The 15,824-nt window shown below is 40.8% G+C and overlaps 2 protein-coding genes across 2 annotated transcripts; one reads left to right on the forward strand and one right to left on the reverse strand.

The window, feature by feature from the left end:
• Positions 1-1,271: 1,271 nt before the first annotated feature.
• Positions 1,272-4,687, reverse strand: LOC307259163 (uncharacterized protein). Its single transcript, XM_080038907.1, has 2 exons — positions 4,464-4,687; positions 1,272-3,488 (listed from the first exon to the last, which is right to left on the reverse strand). The coding sequence occupies exon 2, from the start codon at positions 3,153-3,155 to the stop codon at positions 1,299-1,301; it is 1,857 nt and encodes a 618-aa protein (XP_079895033.1). The 5' UTR covers positions 3,156-3,488; positions 4,464-4,687; the 3' UTR covers positions 1,272-1,298.
• Positions 4,688-5,278: 591 nt separating this feature from the next.
• smg9 (SMG9 nonsense mediated mRNA decay factor) lies at positions 5,279-15,719 on the forward strand. Its single transcript, XM_080038999.1, has 13 exons — positions 5,279-5,627; positions 5,738-5,812; positions 6,222-6,456; positions 6,606-6,703; positions 6,804-6,916; positions 7,704-7,815; positions 8,818-8,913; positions 9,071-9,156; positions 11,383-11,489; positions 11,575-11,682; positions 11,937-12,062; positions 12,166-12,310; positions 15,199-15,719. The coding sequence occupies exons 1-13, from the start codon at positions 5,481-5,483 to the stop codon at positions 15,275-15,277; spliced, it is 1,527 nt and encodes a 508-aa protein (XP_079895125.1). The 5' UTR covers positions 5,279-5,480; the 3' UTR covers positions 15,278-15,719.
• The last annotated feature ends 105 nt before the right edge of the window (positions 15,720-15,824 follow it).

The raw sequence follows: 15,824 nt of genomic DNA on the forward strand, positions 1-15,824 counted from the left end.
ACCTTCTAAACATCTTGTATTCTGGCCGGGTGCTCAATGTACTCAAAGCTGTAAAATTATACAACACAAGGCTTTCATTCATTGTGTGGGAATCACAGTGCATTTTGAGCAATCTGTGGCGTTTCCATTAGTTCTTTCTGTGGCCGTGCACAAATAACTGAATTAATTTCAAACGAAGACTGATGGAGGGCTTTGAAATCCAAATGCTCCAGGGCTTGCTCTCTTATAACTGCTATGTTAAGGTTTCAGACACAGACACTGCCTTATTCCTGTGGAATAAGATTGAAGTATATACATGTTAAAGTTATTTTATATATTTCTGGCAATATTTTACAGTGTTAGCCAAATCGGTTTTGAAACCTTGCAAATCCTCTTTTTCAGTTGTAGGCAGTTTAATGGTTACCAAGCTGATTATTGTTTGCCAACACTCATTGCATACAATATATTTTCAAACGGGTGAGATGTGAATCAAATGATGTCCTCAGATGCTCAGATGATGAGTATTTAACTTGAATTCAAGTATTGTGGGATAAGACCTTTATTTCAAACCTTTATTTCAAACGTGAGCTTTTAAAGGATGTGAACTGAAAAAAAGCAAGAAATGTATACATTTAGGTAGTAATCATGTGATGCAGGAAAAAGCATCAAACAGTTTACACCTGTATCGAGAACAATTGTAAACCTGTCCTTTGGCAATACGACAGCTCCATCTAGTGGGCATAACTGATTTAACTACATAATATTGACTGGTTATCATGAAGATTATGTAACAACCATAAAAAAGTCATATGCTAGCCTATTTTAAAACTGAATACCAAGACTTCTACTGTGCCTCAGGAGCACAGAAGATTCAGCTGTAGTCAAACAGAAGTGGAAAACAAGAACTCAGAAACTCACATACACTGCTAAGAATGCACTTTGTTACAATTATTACCAAAACTGGACTTACTCTTTCTCTGGAGGATAAACTGGAGTTTTGATGTGCTTTAATTTAATCCAATAATGAAACAAGTTTATTGTAGGTACATTTGTACCCTGGTGTCTGGTATATAACGTATGAGGAACTTGTTTAACCCAGTTTACTATGTATCATTTGCACATGGTGAAAACATGTTAACAACAATTCGGGACATTCGTATGATTAAAAACCATTAAGAACAAATGTAGGTGTGATTCTGCTTTGATTTGGTCACTTGGTCTTACACAAATTAAACACACTAGTGACAATCAGATGTCTTGTGTGAAAGATCCCTTTTGAATTAACACCATGGATGAACCCATGTGTGGCTGCTTTGTCATTACAAGTGCTTCTTCAATTGCTTAGTTTTTTTCCTGTTTTTAAGTTGGTGCCATATGTAAGCCGAAGGCCTTACAAATTGTTGTCCACAGTCACATGTGAATGCCATTTTGCATTTTCCCTTAACTTTCCGTTTCCTTGTACGCCAGGAACAGGACTTTCGGGACTTGCCTCTCATGTGCATAGCTAAGAGTTTTGCTCCTGTGAAAGTATCTCCGCAGCTGACACAGATGTAGCTTATGCTTTCCGCATGCTGAACACAATGCCGCAGGAGGTGCAGCTGGTGCTTAAATGCCCTGCCGCACTCACACTGGTGTGAGCGGCTGCCTCGATGGTGGTAGCGGTGTCTGATGATGAGGGAGGGCTGCCGCAAGATGGCACCACACTGCCTGCAAGGGAAAGGGGCCTTGGAGCGCCAAGCTGTTTTCATACGTTTCGTCAAAGACACCTCCTGGCTGTCGTTCCTAAACATGGCCATAATAGTGGGCACTGGTGCGGGCACAGGGTCAGAGGCCACAGTAGTGGTCCATGTGTTGGTGGCACCAGGAGGGACAACTGCAAGGCCAGAAAGACCATCATTACCAGCTCCAAAAGGTGTAGCAGAAAACATCATGTGACTGGAAGAAGGAGGTCTGCCTCGATGGGAAGAAGAGCTTGAGCGAAGTATGGATGGCCGTGTGTAGGTTTGGCCAGCACGGGGCTTTCCATCGATGACCTCGTTGACCACATTTGGACTAACGATTGCTGACTGGGCCGCTGTGCCTCGGACACCCGCTGACATATTTTTATCAGACAGCGCTGACAGATCGGTAATAATGCATACCTTGGTGCTGACCACTGACGTGTGAACATTGGTGACATGGTCTAAGAAAGTTTTATCAGAGGTGAAGAAGGATTTGCATATTTTACACGCTGGTGGCATTGCCCCCGAACAGAAGATGACCAAAGGTGAGCTGCTCCCTTTGGGACACTGATGCTGTTGGTACGAGTCCTTTCGAGAGAAAACTTGGCCACAGGCATGACAGGCATACAAAGATATGAAGTGGTTACGAAGAGTCTCCTCCGTTTGAAAGATTTCCTTGCACAGACTGCATACCTTGGTGCTGACCACTGACGTGTGAACATTGGTGACATGGTCTAACAAAGTTTTATCAGAGGTGAAGAAGGATTTGCACATTTTACACGCTGGTGGCATTGCCCCCGAACAGAAGATGACCAAAGGTGAGCTGCTCCCTTTGGGACACTGATGCCGTTGGTAATAGTCCTTTCGAGAGAAAACTTGGCCACAGGCATGACAGGCATACACAGATATGAAGTGGTTACGAAGAGTCTCCTCCGTTTGAAAGATTTCCTTGCACAGAAAACAGGAAAAATATTTTATCTTTATACCAGTACAGTGCAGTAGATGCAGCTTCATTGTCCTAAATGGGCCTCTACCGCATGCAGCACATATTGAACAATCTTTGCAGTGTGGACTATAAGAAGAGTCACTGGAACTTTCAGTTGAACTTGAGTTCGAGTCAACGTCCCACTCTGGATCCTCTTGACGCAAGGCTGCAGATTTGGAGTCCTTATTATCTGCATCATCAGACTCGTAGATAAATGAATCATCTGCCTTCACACAATCACTTTCCATGTCAACATCTTCCTCAGTCAAGATATACTCTATACTGTTTTCAGATGTCTCTAGTCTCCGGGGCTTCATTTTAATTATTTGTTGGGATCTCAACTCTGATGCCAAATCACCAAGTCCCGAGTTTGTGCTTTTCTGTGCAGTCACCGCATTAGAACAGGTGACGCTGTTCTTTAACAGTGCAGAAACCAAAGTGGGGGCTTCTCGAAAAGATGTTGAGCCCATGCAATGCGTCTCCGCATGCTTGTTCAATTCCCACTTGTTACTGAAGGACTGTTGGCAATTTTTGCAAAGGGGTGGTGAGTGTGCGTTGTCCAGGTGTGTGGAGAGCGATGTTAGGCGTCGGAAGGTTAAGCTGCAGATTTGGCAGGTGGCTTCTATATTGTGGCTTTAGTAGTGCAACATCATGCTTTTATGTTGATGAATTTTCTGCCACATTCCCAACATGTCACCTCATGGTGGGCACCACCCACCTGGCTTATTGTTGACACACATCATTCTTCATTGCTGCTTGTGTCTTCAGACAAAAGGAGCTGGACAGGGGAACGTCTATATTGTCTGAAATTAAAACAAGATTAGTCAATCACTTAAACATATTTGGGATTAAATCCATTATACATGTGTCATACAACCATAAATGTAGTCTTAAAATAAAGTGATTTGCCAACTTATAGTAATTACGTGTGGTTTATAGCTGAACAAATATAGTACAAATTCTCTGAAATACCTCAACTACAACACGGACCAGACATATTGCTATGAACATTTGTACAGAAAGTCAGGGCAGGAATGTCAGTGCTATTTTACTTGGGTCCTTTTCAAATACTGTGGTTTGTGACTAATAAACAGCAAAAGGACATTCCCCTCAGCTGGGCTGTTTTATACATATTTTCAAATGTTAGCAAGCATGCTTACACACTTAATTTGTTGTTGCACAATATGGGTCAAACGTGTATAAAGTTATTTTTCTATATCTTTGCAATACATATATCGTTCAGTAGTCCAGGCTCAGTTGACTTGTTTCATCACAAATACTACTTTCAGGTTTCCATTTCATTTTGTATATCAGAACCCTTCAAATGCTTTTTCCCTTTCTCACATAGGCCTACTTCTAATACGTTGTGTAATAAGTGGAAGTATTAATAAGTGAAAAGAAAGACATTCTATATAATAATAATAATTCGAGCAGTTATTTGCCCCAAACAATATTATATTTAATATTTTAAATGTGTTTATTTTGCACCACAACAAATATATATCCCTAGAACCAATATCACTGATATCGAACTGTAGAGAACTTTAACGATGCATGATATAACAAGAAAATAAAAAGGCTACCGGTTATGTTGGCCAAGTCTTGTTCCCTTGTGTCATTGTTTGTACAATTGCATATGGCAAGCACTTGTGACAGGTACACTGACCGCTATTCAGTTGGTCAGAAAAATATAAAGCATTTCATGAAACACGAAATCTCAATATTTTACATTTTCACCTGCACAATTAAACTGTAGCATAAGCATACTAACATCTTACCATGAACAACTGGACCAGAAAAACGGCTGCACAGACGCGACTTGATAATTCCAAACAAACTAGAAGATATCCAGGTTAGTTCACGTTCGTTTGGGTTTCTTCTGTAGGACTACCGGAACAAGATCCATTTTCGGACAGGTGGCAATGATACAAGTGCGACTGAGCGGAATAACACAAAGAGAAACCCTTCAAATACCACATTTGAAATAGTCATGTTTACGATGGCCTCGGTGGCATGGACATATAAAGAAATGGTGGTCCGATGGTGTCCGATGGCTCGGTGGTCCGACCTGCCTACTCCATATCCGTTAAAAACCGGAAGAGGGACTCCTACACCTCCCATAATGCACCAGGGTAATTGCTTTACAACCGTACTCAATTTCCACGGCGAAAACTTCAGATGGTGTTTAATATCCTTGTAAATTACAAGTAATTCGCCATGAATTGACATTACACGTTCAACATAAAATTATTATATCAAAGGGGGGGGGGGGTGAATATGACTGATGAAATAAATAATTACATCTCTGCTTAAAATAAAGGCAAACAAAATGCATACCAAGGTTAAACAAGAATAATCTGAACTATAAGGCGATTCATAGTATCCCTAAAGTGGTGGAACTACTAACACTGTTACGATGTTTCATGACGACTTCATTTAACGGACGAACTAGATGCGCTTGATTGATTAGAAATGGACTTTCAGGCGGGTGGAGTTTCTTTCTATATATACATTTTCGAGCTCCGCCCCGACGTTGTCACCCTAACGGTTACCGCCAAATTACGAAATAAGCGCACTATCGGAAAGCAAACGTTGTTTACGTGAAGGAATAGATGAGCAGAGCAACGCTCAAAGCTAAATATTATTAAACGTCAAGGAGAGTAATGGTGACAGGAGTTCTAGCTCATAACAGATGTGTAGTTCCCAACACATTTCAGTGATATACATTTTTTCATTTGTTTTCGCCCCTGCTCCTCAGCTAGCTTTCTGCTGTTGTGAGTGAGGTGAGTGGCAACATGTCGGAGTCCGGCCACAGTCAGCCAGGAATGTACGGGCAGGGACGCAGGCGGAGGAGACGCCGGGGAGAGAGAGATGCTGGACTACCGGGACAAAATCTGTCCGGACCAAGCCGGGACCGGGAATACCAACCGAGAGAACGAAGGGTATGCAATAAATCACACTCACCTCACGTGGATGATGGAGTCAAGGCTGTTTTGACTGTTGGTTTGTTGTATCCGAGAATAGTGTGACACCGCTTAATTTGTGTGCTCAGGATGGGAGCGAGGATCCACCAGGCCCACTCATTCAGAAGACCCCCATCATTCTTGCAAAACCCCCGGGGGAGAGGGTAAGTTCCTTTTCTCGGATTAAGCTGTTTTTGTTATCGTCTCTATATTGAGTTTGACCAAACAAGTATGCATACTGCAATAACTACACATTATAAGCTATTGTCTATGTAGCAATTGCTCGCAGGGTGGTTAGATTGACGAACACGGAACGCTATGCTTTAGTGTGACCGAGTGCATATGTGAAATTAAACATCACATACAATTTGAGAAGAGCATCTGGCAGCAATTGCCGATTTTGTCCAATGCATTGTGGGGTAGGCCTTCACACATTTACATAATTATTTCCAGAAGTTAGGACTGCATTCACAACTTTAACACAAATGAGTGGCAGTTTATACAGAAAGAGCTTTGTATCCATTTAGCCCCTGTGATCATATGGCTTGTGCTTTTGTTGGATCCTTTTTTAAGGCCAAACCATCACAGAATGCACCTGTCAGCGGAGCTCCTGTCCTGGAGAAGCCCATCATGCTAATGAAAGCCAGGGACGATGTTGGGAAGCCGGGGACCCCTCCAGAAGCAGCAGCTCAGTCCTCTGGTCCCGGGCCCTCCAAGATGGAGAAGGAAGGGCAGCGACCCACCCAGCCTGTGTACCAGATCCAGAACAGAGGAATGGGTGCATCTGCATCAAGCAGCGCCGTGGACCGTAAGTTATTACGGCATATTTAACAATTATTTTTGAATTTCTGCTCCCGGGGACAGTAACAAGGATGTGAATAAACATTTATTAAAGGTCAAATAATGTGTGCAGAGAAAAATAAAAGTGAATTTTGAATCCTTTCAAACCACTTCCAGCTATGGTTGGCCAGTCTAAACTCCTTCCCCCAGAGAAGATGAAGCACAGCATAAAGCTGGTGGATGATCAGATGAACTGGTGTGACAGTGCCATGGAGGTGAGTTCTGGTTTAATAAATTCAACATGGTGTATTTCAATGCACTGTACTGTTATAACTCAAAGGATGTTGTGTGTTTCTGTGTGGTGATGTGTTGCAGTATCTGAGGGACCAGACAGATATGTTGGTGGTGGGAGTCATCGGCCTGCAGGGAACTGGGAAATCTACGATCATGTCGCTGTTGTCTGCCAACACGGCAGAGGAAGACCAAAGGTAAGGATGAGGACCCTTTCTTACAATGAAAGAGAATGTCCTCCAGTATGTAAGAGGAATTTGAAATAATAGAAATGTACTGATTCCAGTTTAGTGGCTGAGGAGGTCAGTTATGAGTTTGTCTAGAATATCAAAATTGTAAGGCTATTCTATATAGAAAGGAAACTATATTATTATACTGTTCATTTTGAATTTAAGTTGCTTCATGAAAGAGAAGCAGTGTTGCAAAAGAAGTTCATGTTCACCCATAAAAAAAAAAAAATAACAAATTGGCATTTCAAACCTTTACCTACAACGTTGTGATAGTACTCTTTCTGAACACAAAGGGGCGATATAAAGCCATTTGTTTTTATAGAGTTTATCGAAGGGTTTCGCCCAATCATAAATTATGTTGTTTTCTGCTTCAGTTTCTAGCACTAAAGCGTTTTAAAACAATTCACTGTATTAATTATTTTTCCATTTAACATGCATTTATACTCGGGAGATCATTGAGAGGTGACCCTCATTTACAATGACGTCGAGTCATTTCACTGTCTCACTGTACAATGTCCATACACAATAATTCCATAAGATCAAATGCTATTTCTTTGTTTAGTAAAATATAGATACTATAGAAACACTGACTGATATTCTTATTTTAGACCTTAGACACCTTATCTATGCATTTGTTAATTGCAGCTGTAGCCTTATACAGCCTTTTCTTTGAACATAACCAGTGCAGTCACTGATGTAGTCTGTGCTGTTGTGTCTGTTGTTTGGAATAAGAGTGCTTGTTCGTTTTGCTCAGGGGTTATGTCTTCAGAGCCCAGACTCAAGAGATCAAGGAAAGAGGAGGAAACCAGAGCACGGGCATTGATTTCTTCATCACACAGGAGAGAGTCATCTTCTTGGATACACAGGTACCCTTTTTCTATTGGTATTTTCAGTTTGCCGTCAGGATGTAAGTACTTTGTGAACTTTCTAAACTGAAATACGGGGGAGTAGTTGGGCCTTTTCATTTTGCACTTTAAAAAGTTTTAATCCTAGGGGGCACATTTAGCTCAGTTGGTAGGGCGTCCACCCCCCGCCCCCCACCCCCCTCCCCGGGCCGGGCCCAGCAAGTTTTAATCCAATGTTGTGAATAAAGTTGAAATGTCGAGAATAAACTCACAGTTCAAAACTGTGGTAAAGTTGGAAAGATATTGACAGATTCGAACTTTCAGGATCAAAAACTCATGAGCAAAATGTTAAAATATTTATATATATTTTTTTAATTGAATGACAGAATTGCAAAAACAATTACTTTAAAATGGAATATATATATTTTCCCCTTTTTTTCCAGAACGAACCCCACCTATATCCCACCCAATCAAACCTCATAACCCATAACACACACTCTACATTAAGAAATGACTACAAGAGATGGTTTAAACCTAATCCTAATTACAATAAGATTGAAAAGGCTGATAATGGCAGAAACTGAATACACACCTTAAACAAATCAAGAAACAAAATGCATAAATAAATATATTAAAAACATTATCAAAACATAAACGATACATCTTTGCTATCATTGTTAGGCAGAGCTACAACCTAATTTTAACAAAAGCGAGTGGTCCTCTTAGCTCGATTAAAATCTGCACTGCAAGTTATCGAACATTTCTTCACTTCAGTGTTGCACTAATTAGAAGGTCCATGGCTCTTGTGTCAAAGCCTGCTCCACATAAAGCACAATACATTATTAGTTGAATTTAGAGGATGTGTCGTCAAGTTTATTTTTGTCAGTTCTCTAATTTTCCTTTTTTTATTTTCTTTAAGTGTGTAATGAAAAAAAAAACTTCCTCCGTGGCCTTCACACTCTACCTTACTAAAATGTTACCTTGGAATAGAAGGACAGTTCTAATCAGTATTTGTTTCTTCAGCCAATGCTCAGCCCGTCGATCCTGGACCACCTCATCAACAACGATCGGAAGTTGCCTCCAGAGTACAACCTCCCCCACACATACGTTGAGATGCAGGTCAGTTTTTTCGGCCTGTGGATGTTTATGGTAGCGCTTGTGCACAAGGTCTATCTAAGCAGCAATCATTGTTTAGACTAGAGACAGTTTCCTAATCATTTGAGTGCTTCTGCACACATTCACATGTAAGCAAATGAATGGTCTAATTTCTCAACAGTCTCTTCAGATCGCCGCCTTCTTGTTCACAGTGTGCCATGTGGTCATTGTGGTCCAGGACTGGTTCACAGACCTTAACCTCTACAGGTTAGTCATTGTTTTTCTGCGATGGGTCTGGGCTGCTCCCTTCTGCAGGAATGTTAAGCATTTTGCCTTGTATCGTGAGAGGATATTTGTCTCCTGCTTTTTCATCAGCTCAATAATGTTATTCTTTGTTGGTCATGGTCAAGGAGACAACACGTTCAGGCAAAGCAGGCTGCAAATCCCTTGCTATGTACCCTACATGTATACACTATAACCTGTTCATTATGTCCGTGTGAACAGCTTATTATAATGTATTTATTATATTTAATTTGATTCTATTTATTCAAATAAAAGTGAGTTTTTCTTTCCATTTTCTGGTCTGGAAAGTATAGAAATGCATGTTTTATGTACAGTATGTCTTGAAATACTTGTCCATGACAGTTGCTCACTTCCATTAGTCCCTTCTGTCCATACTGGCTGCAAAGAAATATCCTCTTGAGGAAGTTCAAATGTACAGGTGAAACTCGAAAAATTAGAATATCGTGCAAAAGTTCATTTATTTCAGTAATTCAACTTTAAAGGTGAAACTGATATATTATATAGACTCATTACATTCAAAGTGAGATATCTCAAGCCTTTATTTGTTATAATTGTGATTATTATGGCTTATAGTTCATAAAAACCCCAAATTCAAAATCTCAGAAAATTAGAATATTACATAAAATCAATAAAAAAAGGTTTTTAAATACAGAAATGTCGACCCTCTAGAAAGTATAATCATGCATATGTACTAAGTACTTGGTTTGGGCCCCTTTTGCATTCATTCTTGCCTCAATGCGGCGTGGCATGGATGCTATCAGCCTGTGGCACTGCTGAGGTGTTATGGAAGCCCAGGTTGCTTTGATAGTGGCCTTCAGCTCCTCTGTATTGTTGGGTCTGGTGTGTCTCATCTGCCTCTTGACATTAGCCCATAGTTTCTCTATGGAGTTCAGGTCAGGAGAGTTGTATGGCCAATCAAGCACAGTAATACCAATGTCAGTCACCTATTACTAGTGGTTTATGGTACTGTGGGCAGGTGGCAAGTCTAGCTGGAAATGGAAATTGTCATCTCCATAAAGCTTGTCAACAGACCGAAGCATGAAGTGCAATAAAATCTTCTGGTAGACAGCTGTGGTGACTTTGGACTTGATAACGCAGTGGACCAACAGCAGCAGATGACATGATACCTCAAATCATCACTGATCCAAATTAAATGTTGCGTTTTATTTGGAAATCAAGGTCCCACAGTCTAGAGGAAGAGTGGAGGGGCACAAAATCCAAGGGGCTTGAAGACCACTGTCAAGTTTCAACAGTCAGTGATGATTTGAGGCACCATGTCATCTGATGGTGTTGGTCCACTGTGTTATCAAGTCCAAAGTCACCACAGCTGTCTACCAGGAGATTTTAGAGCACTTCATGCTCCTGTCTGTTGACAAGCTTTATGGGGATGCTGAATTACTTTTTACAGCAAGACTTGACACCTGTCCACAGTGCCAAAACCACAAGTAACTGGTTGACTGACCATGGTATTACTGTGCTTTATTGGCCAGACAACTCTCCTGACCTGAACCCAATAGAGAAACTATGGAGTACTGTCAAGAGGCAGATGAGACACACCAGACCCAACAATACAGACGAGCTGAAGGCCACTATCAATGCAACCTGGGCTTCCATAACACCTCAGCAGTGCCACAGGCTGATAGCATCCATGCCACGCCGCATTGAGGCAAGAATGTATGCAAAAGGGGCCCAAACCAAGTACTTAGTACATATGCATGATTATACTTTCTAGAGGGCCAACATTTCTGTATTTAAAAACCTTTTTTTATTGATTTTATGTAATATTCTAATTTTCTGAGATTTTGAATTTGGGGTTTTTATGAACTGTAAGCCATAATAATCACAATTATAACAAATAAAGGCTTGAGATATCTCACTTTGAATGTAATGAGTCTATATAATATATCAGTTTCACCTTTTAAGTTGAATTACTGAAATAAATGAACTTTTGCACGATATTCAAATTTTTCGAGTTTCACCTATATGTAACATCATGTTAAACAAAATCTCATAATCCATGAAACAAAATTGATTCGTGGAAAATACATGTGGTCGTACTTTTTCCAATATACATATATCCAAATGATGCAGGTTTTGCTCCTCCCTAATTAAATAGCTTCCTCATTGACACTCACATTGAAATCAAATGTGCGTACCACATACTAACCTTATTGTTATGTTTGTGGACAGGTTTCTTCAGACGGCAGAAATGTTGAAACCCTCCACTCCGTCTGCAAGCCACGACAGCACTGGCTCTTCGGGCAATGACGATGGAGCAGAGTACTATCCTCACATAGGTGAATTCTTGTTGTGCAGAAAACACACAAACACAGCTAGGTTTAATGACATTATAATGAAAGTGTTCCCCTCTTCCTCATTCAGTGTTCCTCCAGAATAAAGCCAGACAGGATGACTTCTGCCCAAGGAATCTGAAGAACATGCATATGGTGGTGGACAAATTAATGGCCCACTCTCATCTCAAATACAAAGGTTCCAAACAACAAGAATATTATCTTCATACATTAATACGTTCTGTTCATGGCATTGCTGCTTTTAAGGGGACATTGGGTTTAATGTCTAAAACCGAGTTTGTCTAATGACAAATTATTGTAAATGGCATGTGGTATAATACCTTAAAAATGTTTATACATTTGGTTCAGAAATTTGACCAACAAAATAGTTGCACCAGATTGCTTTACCTTGCAAGATCTGCACTCATCCTATAATATTTTGTTTGTTTTTAGGTACTTTGTCCATGCTGGACTGCAATATCTTCCCTGGCTTGGGGCAGGACTATCTGGGAACTGAGGTCAACTTTTTCCTCCTTCCTGTGCAGGAGAATGATGGGGAGGATAATCTGACTAAAGCAGGTTATAGAGAATTGCTCTTCACATAATATAAAGCCCAATCCCCCCCCTCCCCCTCTCCCTGTTCACTGTGTAAGATTGGTATTCATTGTTGTAACATGTTTAGGCTCTGGAACATACCCGCTCTTCTCGCTGCTCCCGGGCTACAGAGGATACCCTGCCTTCTCCACCATGGTTTCCAAACTGCGCAGCCAAATACTGGCCATGCCCCGCTGTCAGCTGTCACACACCATCCTCACAGAGAAGAACTGGTAAGCATCACATTGGACAGGAGCAAAACAACAATCGAAAGTGCAAATTTGAAAAGTTATAGCAGCATTCCTATCTCAGGAAAGGAAAGGTGCTTTTACATTTTTCAAGGGGTGCAGGGGGAGATTTCCTGCCTTCTTATTTGACAGTTAAAAGTGTAGAGAAAAACAGGAAATGTTGCGGGTAGAACATAACATGCAGCAAAGGTTTTGATTGGCTAGTGGTTCTGTTGTTTACAGTTTTATTTTGGTATGAGAACATTCCTACTTTAAATGAAAACCGCTTGACCTAGTCCTTTTTCATAGGTAAAACAATCTGTACAGCATACAGCACCATCTTGTTGATGTCACTGAACAATGACAAATCAGCGTCATTGTTCAGTGACTCTTAAGGCAGTCGCGTAGCCACAGGTGTGCCAGGGTGTGCTGTTGCCACCATGGACATATTATAAGAGGGTGCCACGCACAGTGGCAGCTGTCACACCAAAAATTCAGATACAGAATTGTTTTGTATAGTCTAACTAAAAAAGTGGGCTAGTGTTGTTGTCTCATAAAAATGTTGTTAATTTAGAATTTTTTTTAATGTAAAATTATTTTCGTTAAAAGCAAATTGTACATTATGAAACGTCGTAATAATATGAATCCAGGAGGAGGTTAAGCAACTTGAATGTGTCGCCAAATAGGTACGACTTGAGCCACATGACTTCAACTGAAACAACATGAATATGTGTTGTAGAGATTTGTAGTTTGAAGTCGAGATTTCTAGTATTGAAGTATTGAAAAAAGCTACTGTTGAGACAACCGGGAAAGTGTTTTTCACTGGAAATCCTCTTTGCTTCATTATATCTGATATCTTGAGTGTGTCAGGACTAACTGACTTAGTATTACAATAGTAATATGTTCAACAGACGTGTACAAAACAGTCAAAACACTTTCCCGGTTATATCAACAGTAGTTCTTTTTTCAATACTTCTAAACCAAAAATCTGCAGCTGTCAGCACGGCTGCGTGAGCTCACAGGCGTAAATATAAGATAAAAAAAATAAGTGCAAAAAGGCGTTAAAAGCAACAACAACACACTCACTTGTGGCATGTAGCCGCTGTGAGTTCTCTTCTACTATAGGCCTACCTGCAGCTACGCTCAGCCGTCGTGTATTAAAGCCACTACGAGTAACATAACACCTTTGGACAAAAGCGGTAGTATTTTTACGACGCCCGCTGTCGCAAAGCTGTTTTCTAGCGCGTGCCAGGCGCGTGAGTGTGAACTGAGAAGGGAGCAATATAGTGCATGTCCGTGTGTTGAAAGTGTGAGGACTCTTTTCGGCTCTGTGAGAGTGGTTTTGACACTGCATGAACTAATGCCAGTCACTGCCACACACACCTGATTGCAATGAGTTGCTGCAGCAGTGTCACCTAACTACTCTCTCTCTCACGGAGCTGAAAGATTACGTGTCCGACTACTCACAGAAAGCGAATGAACGATAGACGGCAGTTAGTATGGATCACGATGAGGTAATGTGTTTATGTTGTTGTAAATAATTACTATTTCAGATAATGGTTATCTGATGATGGTGAAGCAAAGCAAACTTTGTGTTAGTACCAACCGCTCATTCATTTAGGAGTAAACACTGCAGTCTAGTTTTGCTCTCGTGAAATTGTATACACGTTGCTTGGCAACGCCCTCGTCCCCCCGTAGCCTATATCACTCTCCCTTTTAGCTTTTCTTCATTGCATTTTCTTTTTTTTCTTTGATGGTTCAGCCCCGTTATCAGTCATTATGACGACAAATAACTGTATCAAACAAGGCTCCCGCTCCCCTTCCCTCACCTGGAGGGATAGGCTTCTCAATTCACGTTGCTGCGCCACACTGAAATCTGCGACCAATACGGATATGTGAACATAGAGCCTGCACGAGCGAACCGAAAATCGGACTGGGTGTGCGACCAGACCAAAAGCAGTAATAAAAACTATTTGAAAACGTCTTTCTTTGCACTGATGGTCTCGTTTGCTGACCCGGTTTCATTCATGCTGTAAACAAAGTTCTGAGCCAGTGTTGCAGCCGAATATATTGTAGACTAGAGCAGTTTTTCATCAGTTTAGACAGCTCCCTGCTTCAACAGCTGCTTTCAAATGATCAGCTTTCAGGCGTTACCAGTTGATGGTTAGAATTAAATACAGTGGCTTGAAAAAGTATTCATGCCCCTTGAACTTTTCCACATTTTGTCACGTAACAACCAAACACGTACATTTATTTTATTGGGATTTCATGTGTTAGACCAACACAAAGTGCCGCATAATTGTGAAGTGGAATGAAAATTAAACATGGTTTTCCTTTTTTTTTATAAATAAAAAACTGAAATATGTGGCGTGCATAAGTATTCAAGCCCCCCTGAATCAATACATTGTAGAACCACCTATCACTGCAATTACAGCTCCAAGTCTCTTGGGGTATGTCTCTACCAGCTTTGCACATCTACAGACTGACATTTTTGCCCATTCCTCTTTGCAAAATAGCTTGAGCTTCAGATTCAGCATCAGATTGGATGGAAAGCGTCTGTGAACAGCAATTTTCAAGTCTTTCCAGATATTCTCAATTGTATTTAGGTCTGGACTTTGACTCTAACACATGCCTAGGCTTTGATCTAAACATTAAAGAAATTGCCTTTCACTTTTCTTTGTAGTTATGCAGTGTCGTTTGCAGTGTACCTGCTTTGTTTCCTGTATGCCCTACTTTCTGCCTGCCCCTCTGCATCTGTTCAAAGCAAAATGCAGAAAAGGTCATGGACCGGTGAAAAGTTGTTGTACTTTTTACAAAACATGCAAAAAGTAAAAAACATTCATTTGATCTAGGTGATTACAATTTCTCATAAAAACAATGTTGTTTTTAAACAGGTTTCACTATGCAGCCCGCATCTGGGATGGGGTGAAAAAGTCCTCGGCCCTCTCCGAATACAGCCGCCTGCTCAGCTGACAACTTGGTGGACTGCTGTTATGTGGCCTATACAAAAGAGGTGCAACATCTTGTGTCCAGTGATCTGGTCACATGGAGAGAAGTGTTGCTCTGGAAGCGGAGACTTGGCAAAGTAAAACTGCAGGCCCTTCCAGGTTTGAAAAGTCAGACATAATGCTGTATTGGTGGCCTCACCTTAAGTCTTTGTCTGTTGGTGATCCATCGTCATGCAGTTGCCTATCCCTTCCCTCAGGACATATAATGTAAACAAGCTGCTCTCAGGAGTGGTGGGAAAGAGACAGAAACAGTTACCTGTACATGTTCAAACAAGATGTTATTGTATGCGCTAAATGTCAACATGATGTAGGCCTTGGCCTAACTGCAATTTTGGTATACTGATGGTGCACACGTGTTTTTTTCTGAGATGGAAATTAAGCTTTCTGTTAAGTCATTTTATTTTCTTGTAACCATCAATTAAAAGAGTGTTTGTGAATTACTCAGAAATAAAAGTAAACTCAAGTTAAATCCCTTTGTGTGTCTAGGGCGTTTTCACTCCTAGTCCCAACAA

This window comes from Ammodytes marinus (assembly GCF_949987685.1).
Source record: "Ammodytes marinus genome assembly, chromosome: 13".
Taxonomy (NCBI): domain Eukaryota; kingdom Metazoa; phylum Chordata; class Actinopteri; order Uranoscopiformes; family Ammodytidae; genus Ammodytes; species Ammodytes marinus.

Coding starts and splice junctions, on each gene's coding strand:
- LOC307259163 (XM_080038907.1), bottom strand. CDS start 3,155: ATGGGCTCAACATCTTTTCGAGAAGCCCCCACTTTGGTTTCTGCACTG.
- smg9 (XM_080038999.1), top strand. CDS start 5,481: ATGTCGGAGTCCGGCCACAGTCAGCCAGGAATGTACGGGCAGGGACGC. Junction 6,704..6,803: donor GGTGTGACAGTGCCATGGAG/GTGAGTTCTGGT, acceptor GATGTGTTGCAG/TATCTGAGGGACCAGACAGA. Junction 11,683..11,936: donor CTCTCATCTCAAATACAAAG/GTTCCAAACAAC, acceptor GTTTGTTTTTAG/GTACTTTGTCCATGCTGGAC.